Genomic DNA, 14,952 nt, shown 5'->3' on the forward strand with positions numbered 1-14,952 from the left:
CATCCTTAAAGCAACTTTCTCTTTCTTATAGTCATCAATTTTTAGTTGAATGGAACCCCTCTTGACCAAAGTGACCCCAGAAGAACCTTAAAACTGAGTTCCTGGCCGTGACAGAATGGGAGATCAGACACGTTTCATTATACCCCCGTCTCTTATGGTTTAGACACAACAACTGACCAGCATTAATGTCAAATTAGAGATCATAAGGCTGACAGAACAGACCCTTTGTGGTAATAACAAATTATTCATAAGACCTAAGGCCATGCCAGGCAAGTGTTGTCATGAACTCCTACACTTAAAGAATAAACTATGCTCTAACTGCCACAGGTTTTTCTATTAATTTTTTGAGACGGAGTTCTGCCCGCCCAGTTTTTCCTTTTTGTTTAGCAGCTAAACAAGCACCAGCTGAGATAAGCAATTTTTTTTTTTTTTGAGATGAAGTCTCGCTCTGTCGCCCAGGCTGGAGTGCATTGGCCCAATCTCGGCTCACTGCAAGCTCCACCTCCCGGGTTCACACCATTCTCCTGGCTCAGCCTCCCAAGTAGCTGGGACGACAGGTGCCCGCCACCATGCCTGGCTAATTTTTAATAGAGACGGGGTTTCACTGTGTTAGCCAGGATGGTCTCGATCTCCTGACCTTGTGAACCACCTGCCTTGGCCTCCCAAAGTGCTGGGATTACAGGGGTGAGCCACCGCGCCCAGCCACTTTCTCTTGATAAGAAGACCACTGACTATGGGCTGGTTCTGGCCAGTTTATAGAGGCTAAGCACTCTTGTTCCTTCCTGTCCTGAACAGGCATTTTGACTTATAGAGCCTAATTGTCATAGATTTAAATGTTAAGTCTCCACCTCAGGCCTGGCATGGTGGCTCATGCCTGTAATCCCAGCACTTTGGGAGGCTGAGGTGGGTGAATCACCTGAGGTCAGGAGTTCGAGACCAGCCTGACCAACATGGCAAAACCCTGTCTCTACTAAAAATACAAAAATTAGCCGAGTGTGGTGGTGCACGCCTGTAATCCCAGCTACTTGGGAGGCTGAGGAAGGAGAATCATTTGAACCTGGAAGGCAGAGGTTGCAGTGAGCTGAGATGGCACCACTGCACTCCAGCTTGGGTGCAGAGCAAGACTCCATCATGAAAAGCAAAACAAAAAAAGAGTTAAGTCTCTACCTCAAAGTGAACATGGGTTGTATGTTACATGCATGTTTGTTCAATAAGCATGAGTCAGGATGACCTTCATGATTATTCATAACTCCTTCTGTAACCTGTTGAATATGTACGTTTAGCCAACCTGTTCAGCATCAAGTTCCTACCCCAACCCCTCCTCCTTTGAAGTGCCTGTCTCTGGTCTTTGCCAGAGATTATACTTCCTGGCCTGTGGGATGGCCACCTTGCAGGCCTTTAACCCTTTATATGAAATAAAGTCTCCTCTCCAAATTTCTGGATGTTGTGAGTTCTAAGTTAACAAAGTAAAGAGAAGGAATTTGGGAGACTGACAACTTTGCAAACCAGAGCCACTATAGAAGTTTGAACTTTTACTTAAGAGAGAAATAAATGTCATTCTTGCTTAAGCAACTTTTATACTGAGCATATTAGTCGGGTTGATATATAAAATTAACCATCACTCTGGGTCTCGTTTACAGCAATGGAATTTTTTTATTTTTTATTTTTTTTTGAGACAAGGTCTTACTCTGTCAACCATGCTGGAGTGCAGGGGTGTGATCATGGCTTACTGCAGCCTTGACCTCCTAGGCACAAATAATCCTCCCACTTCAGCCTCCTGAGTAGCTGGGACCACAGACACTGGCTAATTTTTAAATTTTTTGTAGGGACACGGTCTCGCCATCTTGCCCAGGCTGGTCTTGAACTCCTGGGCTCAGGTGATCCTCCTACCTTGGCCTCCCAAAGTGCTGAGATTACAGGCATGAGCCATCATGCCTGGACACTGTTTTTAAATAGTGAAAAAAAGGACTTGAAGTACTATTTGTGAAGATTGAGACCTCTTGCTACATAGGATTTGGAATCACAGGCTTCTAGAGATGAATTCTTAGGAATTCACATTTTAAAGAAGGAGGAACTGATACCCATAAGAGTTAAATGTCTTAGCTAAGGCTACCCAGTGCTCTGGTGAGAGACAAGGTTTCCACCTTCTAGGCCAGTACTCTTACCCCTAGGCAAAAGGTTCAAGAATGTGCAGGTGCCAGGCTTTAGTAAAATCAGCTATACTAAGCATTGTCAAATGTTTTAGCCAACAACAAAAATAATCAAGATGAAACAAAATTACTTTTTTGATTAAGTGATCACCAGCATTTCATAGACATTTATTTGACAAAGGTTTTGATCCAACAAATGCCAGGTACTGTCAAGGTGAGCAAGATAGAGTACTACCTACCCTGCGGTTGTTCACAACTTAGTGGAGGGGCAGACATGCAATCAAACAATTAGAATACACTCTGTTAAAGCCACATGTACAAAGATCTAGGGTGCTATAGAAATGTGTAAAGCTAGGCCAGGCATGGTGTTGCTCACACCTGTAATCCTAGCACTTTGGGAGGCTGAGGTGGGAAGACAGTTTGAGCTCAGGAGTTTGAGATAAGCCTGGGCAACATAGTGAGACCCTGTCAGAAAGAAAGAAGGGAAGAGAGAAAGAGAGAGAGAGAAAGAGAGAGAGAGAAAGAGAGAGAGAGAGAAAGAGAGACATAAAAAAAGGAAGAAAGATAGGAAGAGGGAAAGAAAAAAGAAAAAACAAAGAAAGAAAAGAGAAAAAGAAAGAAAAAAGGACGAAAGAAAGAGAAAGGAAGAGAGAAAGAAAGAAGAGAGTGGGAGAGAAAAAGAAAAAAAGAAAGGAAGAAAGAGAAAAAGGAAGGAAGGAAGGAAGGAAGGAAGGAAGGAAGGAAGGAAGGAAGGAAGGAAGGAAGGAAGGCAGGCAGGCAGGCAGGCAGGCAGGCAGGCAGGCAGGCAGGCAAGCTGTGTTTCTCAACTGAGGAATGATTCCAACCCCTGACCCCAGGAGACATTTGGCAATGTCTGGAGACATTTTTATTATGACTGGAGACGGGGGGGTGGCTACAGGCAACTAGTGTGTAAACACCAGGGACACGGCTAAATATCCTAAAATTCACAGGACAGCCCCTCTGACTTAAAAGACTTAGCAGGCCCAAAATATCAATAGGGCTGAGGTTGGTAACCTCTGGTATAGAGCCAGCAAAATCTTCTAGAAGAGACAGGGAAGTGGGTAAAGCTTGGTTTGGGGATGAGGGAGTGGTTAGGGAAGTGTTTAGTAAAGAGATAAAGACCGGGGTGTGGGGGAAGGGAAACTCCTAGCCGAAGGGACAACATGTACAAAGCTGCAGAAGGTGACATATTTGGGCAATCCCGAACATCGGGGATAGAGCTGTGGCCATTAAGGCTGGACAGGTAGGCAGGAGCCAGACGTGTAAGAAATCATATCGAGTTAGAGGAATTACTGTAAGAAAAACTGTTTGGCTGTTTATAAGTCACGCAGGAGCACAGTGTTGGGACATCTCTCTGCGGGCTAAAACTGCTGAAGAAAGCTGTATGAAATGAAGCTTTTCTCATCCTGCTTTCTTAGGGCCTGGTGTTTTCCAGGCCTGTGTTACTGTCTCAGAGACAAAGTCAGGGCTGCTTCACTGGAATATGAGTGGTGAACTAGCTCTCTATTAAAGTCACTCAGCTGGTGTCTTGATAGTGTGATGGGATCATGAACAGGGGTGAAGTGGTTATTTTTCATGAGTTAGGCTTAATATAGGCTGACGTGTATTTCTTCTTTCATAGAGCATCCCTAGTCCAGAAATGGGGAGCTATGAACCTTAAGATTAGACTACCAGTTTAAATCTAAATGAGCTGCCCTCTTCTCCTACAAAAGAAAAGTTGGGCAGGTAGGGTATTGTAATGAAGGTTTCTCTTTCTCTTAAGCAAATGATGATCAAAGCAACTGACAAACTGTCACGGAATCTGTCAGACCTCACTCTGGCCTTGCTGCTTCTCTCCAGCTTCTGAACTTTTCTTCCTTTTGTCATGCTCTGAGCCCATTCCTTGAAAACTAACCGGTCCCTGACTCCTGGTCTGCAGACATCCTGGGTCTGCTGAGCTCTGATTCAAGTGCCTGCCTCTGCCTCTTGGTGGGTTGAAGCTTCATGGAGGTGAGTGATCCTTTTTTTACTTAGCAGGGCTTCTAGGAATAGTGTGGAAAACAGGATCATAGAAGAGAATATGGATTTGGGAGCACAAAAGGAAATTCATGAAGAGACGTATTTAACTTGTGACAGCTGGTAGCTACTATACTCTCTCCAGGCCTTGGAATAACTGATAATTTAGACTAGAGAAGCTGGTAGGAAAGTAATGAAATCCACCAAAACATTTTGAGAAAAATTAAACTATATACTATACAAAATTCACCTTATCAATGTAATCATTTTGTTTTAGATTTAAAAATTATTATGTATAACTTGGTTTGCTTACAATACCTTCACATTTGATTATTTTGTATTTAAGGCAGACTCGATACTCAGATAGTAAACATTTTTAATTGAATTCCTTCCTTTAAGACCTCTTCAGAGCTAAAATAAAGGAAGTTATATTCTTCTCAACTTAGTGTTTTCCTGATCGTTAGACAGACAAAAGAAAATGCTTATTTACTACATGAAAGCTTGAAAAACTCACTAAAATTCATCGACAAGAGATGTTGACACAGGGGCCCTTGAATCCTGAGTTATCATCCATTTCTACCAGTTTCCACTTCTAATAAAGTTTAATTTCATTATATTAATCATTAAGATCAGTTTCTAATTTCCTCTATCACAGGACCTTTAGGTTTGCTGTTACTCATCTCTGTCCTTAGCTATTGAAGCAAACAGGGTGATAAGCATTTTGTTTATAATTCCTAGGGGAAAAATAAACACTATTGCCTATATCTACTATATTCTTATGACTTTAAGGCCAAGTCAGTGAAAATAGACACTTTTCCATAATAGTAAAAAAAAAACTGTTTGTGGCCGGGCGCGGTGGCTCAAGCCTGTAATCCCAGCACGTTGGGAGGCCGAGACGGGCGGATCACGAGGTCAGGAGATCGAGACCATCCTGGCTAACACGGTGAAACCCCGTCTCTACTAAAAAAATACAAAAAACTAGCCGGGCGAGGTGGCGGGCGCCTGTAGTCCCAGCTACTCGGGAGGCTGAGGCAGGAGAATGGCGTGAACCCGGGAGGCGGAGCTTGCAGTGAGCTGAGATCCGGCCACTGCACTCCAGCCCGGGAGACAGAGCGAGACTCCATCTCAAAAAAAAAAAAAAAAAAAAAAAAAAAAAAAAAAAACTGTTTGTGTGATAGTGAGCTTCCCATTACTTCAGACGTTCAGGCAGAGGTTGGAAAGGAGTGAATTAAATGGCTTAAAATTTCTTTCAACTCTGAGAAGCTCCGAGAAGTCAGAAAGTTCAGAATCTTTCCTTCTGATGTGAAAATGGCATGACTCGTGAAGCAGGAGTGTGTCTTGCTCTTAGGTTTGAGCTGGCTGTGCCGTATCGTTTGTCTCTGTGGAGGAATTGTATTTTTTTGCTCTCAAAGCTAATTATTCATAAAATCTGGCCATCAAAATTTAAAAATTACTTTGAAGGAATAAAGGTTGAAAAGCAAATGAACTCTCCTTAGATATCTTAACCATGATTTCAAAAGTTTACAACACAAAACTTCTCAGGAAAAAAAAGTCTCTGGTAGAAATTAAGGATTTCTTATGCAAGCTTCCAAAGACCTCATAGCTCTAATCTTTGCCTTTTCTCTGCTCTTTGAGAATATGCACAGTGAACCAAAGGAGGAAGAGATGTACTTTGTTTGTTTGTTTGTTTGTTTGTTTTTTGAGACGGAGTCTCGCTCTGTCGCCCAGGCTGGAGTGCAGTGGCCGGATCTCAGCTCACTGCAAGCTCCGCCTCCCGGGTTTACACCATTCTCCTGCCTCAGCCTCCCGAGTAGCTGGGACTACAGGCGCCCGCCACCTCGCCTGGCTAGTTTTTTGTATTTTTTAGTAGAGACGGGGTTTCACAGTGTTAGTCAGGATGGTCTTGATCTCCTGACCTCGTGATCTGCCCATCTCGGCCTCCCAAAGTGCTGGGATTACAGGTTTGAGCCACCGCACCCGGCCTCTTTTTTTTTTTTTAAAGGCAGAGTCTCACTCTGATGCCCAGGCTGGAGTGCAGTGGCACCATCTCAACTCACTGCAACCTCTGCCTCCAGGGTTCAAATGATTCTCATGCCTCAGCCTCCCGAATAGCTGGGACTACAGGGGTACACCACCACGCCTGGCTAATTTTTGTATTTTTTTTTTTAGTAGAGATAGGGTCTCACCATGTTACCCAGGCTTGTCTTGAACTCCTGACCTCAGGTGATCCTCCTGCCTCGGCCTCTCACAGTGCTAAGATTACAGGCCTGGGCCATTGTGCCCTGCTGATGTGCTTTCTTATAAAGTGATCCCTGCCAGCCGCGGCTTTATAAGGATGAATATCAATTCCTGACTCGAATTTCTCTCTCTCCGCCTTAAGGTTAGACTTCCCCTAAAAGGGGCTGGCAGTAGATGTGCTTCCTAAAAGATTTCCAGGTCCAGAAATTTTAGAATCTCCTTTGGTTTCCAATTCTATGTCTCCCTCTAGCGCAATAGGAAGTTACTGCAGATATTTTGCCTCACAAATTTGATCCATTTAATAAATTCAATTCCACAAAACATATTGATGGGCTTCCTGCTGACTCAATGGTTAATAGGCTTTGGGGTCAAATAAAGAGCTCAAATCTGGGATCCACTACTTAATAATTGTGACTCTGGCAAGATACTTTAAACAATCTAAGCTTCAGTTTCCTTAAATATGTGGTAATAATACATATATCATAGGGTTGTTCTGAGATTAAATGAAACGATGTATGTAAAGCCTCTTCCACAGTGAGTGCTCAGCAAATATTAGCTAATATAATTAATCCCTTGTTTTACAGAAAAGGATATATTATTGAAAGCCAGGGGAATTGGCAAACCTTCAGCTAGCAAGATGAATTAACCATATAAAAAATCAATCAATCATATAATATCAACAATTAATAACATGAAATATATTTTCATATCATAAAATTAACCCTTTTGAAGTTTACAATTCAGTGGTTTTTAGTATACTCACAAAGTTGTACAATTATCAACCCTATTTAATTCCAGAACATTTTCATTACCCCCAAAAGAAATTCCATACCCATTATCAGTCACTTCCCATTCCTCTTTGCCCCGCCTTGGTAACCACTATATAATTTAAATATACTTTTAAAATGCATTGAATAAAATTCCTGAGTGATATCCACCTTCAAAAGACACTACATTCACTAGGATTATAAACTGATGTTGGTATGTATTCCTTCTCCTAGATTACCTTTAAGTGGCCAGATTCTTCTATACGTTTTATCTTATTCAGAATGTATCTCTTTTCAAAGTTTTTGAGACAGCTCTGACTGGCTTAAAATGCAGTCTTTTTTTGAACTTGTGTATTCCCTGATAGGCATATTTTTCTGGGTTTGGTTTTCTTTTTCATTTATAAAAATAGAGACACGATCTTACTATGTTGCCCAGGTTGGTCTCAAACTCCTGGCCTCAAGCAATCCTCCTGACTCAGCCTCCCAAAGTGGTAGGATTATAGGTATGAGCCACTATACCCTGCCCTAGATTTGGTCTTCTAAGCACATATTGAGGGGGTGGAAAATAAACAGACATTTTTCTCTTCCCTTCCACAGAATTGCCCATTCAGCCTAGTACACAGAATGAAGTCATCTTCTTTTTAAAGCTTTCATTATCTTTTGGTTAATGTACTTTCTTTTTTTTGAGATGGAGTCTCGCTCTATCCCCCAGGCTGGAGTGCAGTGGAAGCTGCTCCTTCTGGGTTCACACCATTCTCCTGCCTCAGCCTCCCAAGTAGCTAGGACTACAGGCGCCTGCCACCACACTCAGCTAATTTTTTGTATTTTTAGTAGAGGCGGGGTTTCACTGTGTTAGCCAGGATGGTCTCAATCTCCTGACCTTGTGATCTGCCCATCTCGGCCTCCCAAAGTGCTGGGATTATAGGCATGAGCCACCGTGCCCGGTCGGTTAATGTAACCTTTAGTAAATTATTAATATGTAAAAGGATGGTGAATTAAAAATTTTAATTGTACAACAAAACCATGGGGAAGAAGACTAGAAATATGACTTTTCAACATGTTATAAAGAGTTCTAAATTCTGAGGCCCTTTTTAAAAAAAACTAAAAAACTTGTTTTGGTAGGCTATGAAAAACACCAGAAGATTTTGGAAGGCAGAGGAGGGTTGGCAATTATTATTAATAATTAGACTTTGCAACTGATTAGATGATAGGGAAGAAAGAATTGAATAAAATATCTAAAGATAACTCAGATTTCAAAACTGGAAGATTGATGGTACAATAAATACAAATAGGGAAGTCAAGAGATGGAAATGATTTAGGGATAAATATGAGTTCCGTTTCAGTCAGGTTGATTTTCAAGGACACAGTTGTGGGCTCAAGAGATTTGGGAGTTATCTTTCTTTACAGACTGTATATAAAGGTATGGGAATGAATGGCTCACTTGGTAAGAACAAAGTGGTTAAAGGCAGAAGAACTAGGACAGTATCGTATTACAAGGGCCAAAGGAAACATTAAATAAGTCAAGGAAGATAGAGATTGACAGTGTCATTAAATAGTGTTTGGCAAACTCTACCTTAGCACCCTAAGAAAAAATTTCAACAGAGTGCTATGGTAGAGGGTCCATTACAAGAGCAGAAATTCAGGCAAGTTACCTTAAGTGAAGAGGTAACTTCGCTTACTTTGAGGATAAACATTTGTGAGCAAGGCATCCTGCTAGGCACAGAAATCCCAGGAAGAACCAAAGGACAGTGCTGTGGTTAACATAATACAGCCATTCTCCACATTTGTTTCTCTCTGTAATTCTCGTCTCTGCCAACTAACTGGCTCTCTCCACTCTGCATCTCTGCATTTCTTCTGATTTCTGTTTAAAATTTATCTCCTTTATTCTGTTTTCTCTTTCAAGTCCTAAGCGCTACCTCATGGCAGTCTTTAAACTTTTGCTCTTACTTTCGACTTCTGGATTCTCCCTTTGTTCAAAGATTCAAATTCATGAGAAGTTCTGGTTTGCCGGATCATCTTTTTGTATTAGGTCATGTCTTGGATTGCTGGACAGCCTATGAAATGAGTTTGAAGCCCATCTGTGGCCTGGGAGAGGGAGTGGAGGCCACATGGTGTGTGTAGGCCCGACCTTTAGCATGTACTATGGGAAAGACAGCTACTATGATTAAGACATCAAGCAGGTATTAGGAATCAATCTTAGTTTAAAATTCAAGTGTGCAAAGAATAGCACTTCGTATTTTCTATAACACTCCTAAATATTGGCTTTGTGTTCCCATTCCTGTGGGCTGGAGGTAAATTTGTCATCTTTCAGGAAAGGCATCCACACTGATCAGTGCTGAAAGTCCATTACCCAATCTAGACAAGTTGATATATTGAGGACATTTTGAAATATTCTGCCCACCCCCAGCACATGTGCAGGCACACACACCCACACACACACACCTTTCTTTAAATATACAGAAATGTTAAATAAAGTGTCAAAAACGATTTAAGTGTTAGTTTTTGTTTGTTTGTTTTTTGTTTTGAGACAGAATCTTACTCTGTCGCCAGACTGGAGTGCAGTGGTGCAGTCTCAGCTCTCTGCAACCTCTGCCTCCTGGGTTCAAGTGATTCTTCTGCCTCAGCCTTCCAAGTAAGTGGGACTACAGGCACCCGCCACCACGCCTGGCTAATTTTTTGTATTTTTAGTAGAGACAGGGTTTCACCATGTTGGCCAGGATGGTCTCAATCTCTTGACCTCATGATCCACCCACCTCGGCCTCCCAAAGTGCTGGGATTAAAGGCGTGAGCCACTGCGCCCGGCCTTAAGTGTTAGTTTTTAAATGGTGGATTAAAAACTGATTATTCCCCTTCTCTTAGAAACTCATCCTTCTTTAAGTCAAAAACTACAAGGAGAATGAAAAATAGACAAACAATTTGCAATGAAACTAGAGACATCAAATAGCTTGGACTAAAATCTGTGAGGAAGGACTGCCAAACATAGTGAAAGTCAAGCAGGAATGTGAGGGAGGATGCCTAGGGATGCAGACCTTACATGAAGGGAGGTGGCACCTTTCCCAAGAAAGTACCCCATCCTGTTGGCCATGACTCACAAGCCCTGGTACAGAACAAAGAGAACAGGCAAGCAGGCTTAAGCTGGGCTTTCCTGCAACCATTTGTTACACAGATTTGAAATATAGGAAAGGTGAAGTTGAACAAGGACAAATATGCCATATTTTCAGAAAACAGTCTGTGGCTGATGTAGAATGGAGGAGAGAGACTCTGCATTGCAAACAACGCTGCAGTGTTGATCACGGGGGAAAAAGAACCCATGGAACATTGTTTTATAAAGAAAACAGCCTCAAATATAACCCTGCCTCCATCCTCATACAAGTCTCTTGGAAATAGCTGATTCAGGAAGAACTCACCTCATTCAAAGATGTTTAGAGAAATAAAAAATAAATAGCACCTATAAAACAACAACGGGAGAAAATGTCCAAAGCAAAGCACAGAAAGTTATGGAGTTAGAAGATATGTAAAAGAAATTAATAGAAATAAAAACTGGAGTGAGAAGCTTCAACATCTGTCTGATAAGAGTTTCAGAAAAAGAGGCTACAGAGAATGGTTGAAAGGCAACATTCAAAGAGAAGATGGCCATATTAGGTCCAGACAGGCAAGACCCAGGTTTGGGGAGATCAGATATCAGCAATAGGGAACACAGGCTATGTGGGAAACTATGGAGCAAAGGGCTAGAGACTCAAGCAAAAGCATTTTGACAACAAAAGTGAGAATCTAGATATGGAATGAGGGCAATATAAATAGTTATTAATGAGAATGGAATTTGATCATGAAGCAAAGAATGTTTAGCCATGTTCCCCTGGCTAGAATAAATCTGAATATAAGGGAAACTAAGCCCATAAGGAGAGGTAAATATAAACTTCTAACTGGGAATGGGCAGGGTTAGGAATGAGGAACAGAGCAGTTCTGGATACTCCAATTCTCAAGTGGACGTATGGCAGATGGAAATAGCTCTGGCCTTCAGGATAGAGTTCTTTGAATTTCCTGATTCCACCAAAGACTTGAGTATCAGAGCAAGTTCGTACTCCTCTGAGCTCCAGTTTTCCTCTCAAGAACAGGAGAGTAACCTCTGGACAAACTCAGGGATTTTGCCTCAGAATACATCTTCTGTCTGTATTTTTATCCTTCAGAGGAAGATGATATGCAAGTTGAAAATAAAAGCCTGGGACTTCTAGTTGCACTTTGCCCTGGTTCCATAAATGTAGTAAAGGTCCAGATATGAGCACCTCATGGTCAGAGCCTCCATGTTATTCATTTCTTTTTTTTTTTGAGACGGAGTCTTGCTCTGTCGCCCAGGCTGGAGTGCGGTGGCCAGATCTCGGCTCACTGCAAGCTCCGCCTCCCGGGTTCACGCCATTCTCCTGCCTCAGCCTCCCGAGTAGCTGGGACTACAGGCGCCCGCCACCAAGCCCGGCTAGTTTTTTTTTTGTATTTTTTAGTAGAGACGGGGTTTCACCGTGTTAGCCAGGATGGTCTCAATCTCCTGACCTCGTCATCCGCCCGCCTCGGCCTCCCAAAGTGCTGGGATTACAGGCTTGAGCCACCGCGCCCGGCCCATGTTATTCATTTCTATGCCCCGGGAAGTATGAGCATAGAAACACAGCTGGCATCACTGAATGTTTATTTACACCATTAGACCTTTAGGCACTGAGATTGAAGTCACTTCTGGTGGCTATTCATCAAATAGTAGCCCACCCTGGATTATTCAATGTAAAAATTCTGGCTCTGGGCCGGGCGTGGTGGCTCATACCTGTCATCCCAGCACTTTGGGAGGCCAAGGTGGGTGGATCACTTGAGGTCAGGAGTTCGAGACCAGCCTGGCCAACATGGTGAAACCCCGTCTCTATTAAAAATACAAAAAATTAGCCAGGTATGGTGGCACATGCCTGTAATCCCAGCTGCTTGGGAGGCTGAGACAGAAGACTCGCTTGAACCTGGGAGGCAGAGGTTGCAGTGAGCAGAGAGCGTGCCATTACACTCCAGCCTAGGCGAAACAGTGAGACTTTGTCTCAAAAAAAAAAAAAAAAAAAAAAAAAAAAGTCAAATGGCTTCAATTTATTATTATTAATTTTTTGAGACAGGGTCTTACTTTGTCACCCAGGCTAGAGTGCAGTGGCATGATCTAGGCTCACTGAAGCCTCAACAGCCCAGGTTCAAGCAATTCTCTAGCCTCAGCCAGTCTCCTGAGTAGCTGGGATTCCAGGCACGCACCACCACGCCCAGCTTTGTTTTTTTGTTTTTTGTTTTGGTAGAGACAGGGTTTCACCATGTTGCTCAGGCTGGTCTCAAATTCCTGGGCTCAAGCGATCCACCTGCCTTGGCCTCCCAAAGTGCTGGGATTACAGGCGTGAGCCATTGTGCTCGGCCTATACCTTCCATTTTTTCCAAAATTGAGGTAAAATTCATACAACATAAAGTTAATATTTTAAAATGTACAATTCAGTGGCATTTAGTGCGTTCACCATGGTGTATAATAATCACCTCTATCTAGTTTCAAAACATTTTTGTCCTCCCAAAAGGAAACCCCATGCCCAGTCACTTCCAGTGATATGAACCGTCACTCCCCATATCTCCTTCTCTCCAGCCCTGGCAACCAATAATCTGCTGTTTCTATAGACTTACCTGTTCTGTATATTTCCTATAAATAGAATTGTATAATATGTGACCTTTTGTATCTGGGTTTTGTCACTTAGCATAATGTTTTTGAGGTTCATCCATGTTGTAGCATGTATGAGTACTTTATTCCCTTTTCTGACTGAATAATCTTCCATTGTATGAGTATGGCACACTTTTCCATTCATTAGTTAATGTGCATTTGGATTGCTTCCACCTGTGCCTATTGTGAATGGTGCTGCTATTAACATTTATGTACAAGTTTTTGTTTGAATATCTGTTTTCAGTTCTTTTGGGTATATTCCTAGAAGTGGAATTGGTAGGTCTTATGGTAATTTTTTGTTTAACTTTTTGAGGAACTGCCAAACTCATTTCCACAGTGGCTGCACCAATTTATATTCTCAATTAACGATGTACAAGAGTCCATTTCTCTGTATCACCAATACTTATTTTCCATTTAAAAATTATAGTAATATTAGTGAGTATGAAGTGGTATTTCATTGTGGCTTCGATTTGAATTTTAGTAATGACTAGTAATACTAAGTATCTTCCCATGTGCTTGTCGGTCATTTGTTTATCTTCTTTGGATAATTGTCTATTCAAGTCCTTTGTCCATTTTAAAAATTGGGTTGTTTATCTTTCTGCTACTGAGTTCTAAGAGTTCTTTATTTTGGATACCAGACTTTATCTGGTACAGGATTTGCAAATATTTTCTCCCATTCTGTAAGTTGTCTTTTCACTCTTTTGCAAAAATAAAACTAAAAATTGTTTGTTTTGTGTGATGTCTTTATCGGTCTTTAGGACCAAGATAAGCTAGCCTCACAGAATGAATTAGGAAGTGTTCCCTCCTGTTTTTTTGGAAGAGTTTGAGAAAGATTGGTATTAATTCTTTAAATAGTCGGTAGGATTACCAGTGAAACCATCTGGTCCTGGGCTTTTCTTCGTTGTAAGGATTTTGATTACTGATCTACTCTCTTTACTTGGTATAGGTCTGTTCAGATTTCCTATTTCTTCTTGAGTCAGTTTTGGTAGTTGATGTGTTTCTGGAAATTTTTCCATTTCATCTGGGTTGCTCATTTGTTGGCATACAATTGTTCATAGTTTCTTATAATCCTTTTTTATTTCTGTAAGATCTGTACTAATTTACCCGCTTTCATTTCTGATTTTAGTGATTTAAATCTTTTTTTCTTTATCAGTCTACTTAACGGTTTCTAAATTTTGTGGATTTTCCCTCCAAAGAATCGCATTTTTATTTCATTAATTTTTTTTTTTTTTTTTTTTTTTTTTTGAGACGGAGTCTCGCTCTGTTGCCCAGGCTGGAGTGCAGTGGCCAGATCTCAGCTCACTGCAAGCTCCGCCTCCCGGGTTCCCGCCATTCTCCTGCCTCAGCCTCCCGAGTAGCTGGGACTACAGGCGCCCGCCAGCACGCCCGGCTAGTTTTTTTTGTGTGTATTTTTAGTAGAGACGGGGTTTCACCATGTTAGCCAGGATGGTCTCGATCTCCTGACCTCGTGATCCGCCCGTCTCGGCCTCCCAAAGTGCTGGGATTACAGGCTTGAGCCACCGCGCCCGGCCTATTTCATTAATTTTTCTCTGTTGTTTTTCTATTCTTTTGTTTCTTTTCTTTTGCCTTTTTTTTTTTTTTTTTTTTTTTTGAGACAGGGCCTCACTCTGTTGCCCAGGCTACAGTGCAGTGGCACAATCATGGCCCACTGCAGCCTTGACCTCCGGGGCCCAAGTGATTCTCTCACCTCAGTCTCCCAAATATCTGGGGTTACAGGTGGATGCACCACACCTGGCTTTTTTTTTTTTTTTTTTTTTTTTTTTGAGATGGAGTCTTGCTCTGTCACCCAGACTGGAGTGCAATGGCATGATCTCAGCTCACTGCAACCTCCCCCTCCCAGGTTCAAGTGATTCTCCTGCTTCAGCCTCCTGAGTAGCTGGGATTACAGGCACTCGCCACCACGCCCGGCTAATTTTTGTATTTTTAGTAGAGATGGGATTTCACTATGTTGGCCAGGCTGGTCTTGAACTCCTGACCTCAGGTGATCTGCCCACCTCGGCCTCCCAAAGTGCTGAGATTACAGGCCTGAGCCACCACACCTGGCCTT

The 14,952-nt window shown here is 42.1% G+C and overlaps 1 protein-coding gene across 7 annotated transcripts in view; it reads left to right on the top strand.

Annotated features, from left to right (window-relative positions):
• Positions 1 to 14,952, top strand: part of TRIM69 (tripartite motif containing 69) — a 37,097-nt gene that overhangs the window by 5,994 nt on the left and 16,151 nt on the right. Inside the window, exon 1 of one of the 7 annotated variants that reach the window (XM_030930873.1) lies at positions 3,408 to 3,414. The exons of 4 other annotated variants lie outside the window; for them this stretch is intronic. Coding sequence is in view for 2 of the 3 variants with exons in the window: in XM_030930870.1 (XP_030786730.1) it covers positions 4,155 to 4,160 (6 nt within the window). In the remaining variant the exon portion in view is untranslated. Of the gene's footprint in view, positions 1 to 3,407; positions 3,415 to 3,507; positions 4,161 to 14,952 lie in introns of those variants that run through there. 2 more of the 7 variants (XM_030930870.1, XM_010385221.2) reach the window with 2 other exon arrangements.

Source organism: Rhinopithecus roxellana, chromosome 5 (assembly GCF_007565055.1).
Source record: "Rhinopithecus roxellana isolate Shanxi Qingling chromosome 5, ASM756505v1, whole genome shotgun sequence".
NCBI classification, from domain to species: domain Eukaryota; kingdom Metazoa; phylum Chordata; class Mammalia; order Primates; family Cercopithecidae; genus Rhinopithecus; species Rhinopithecus roxellana.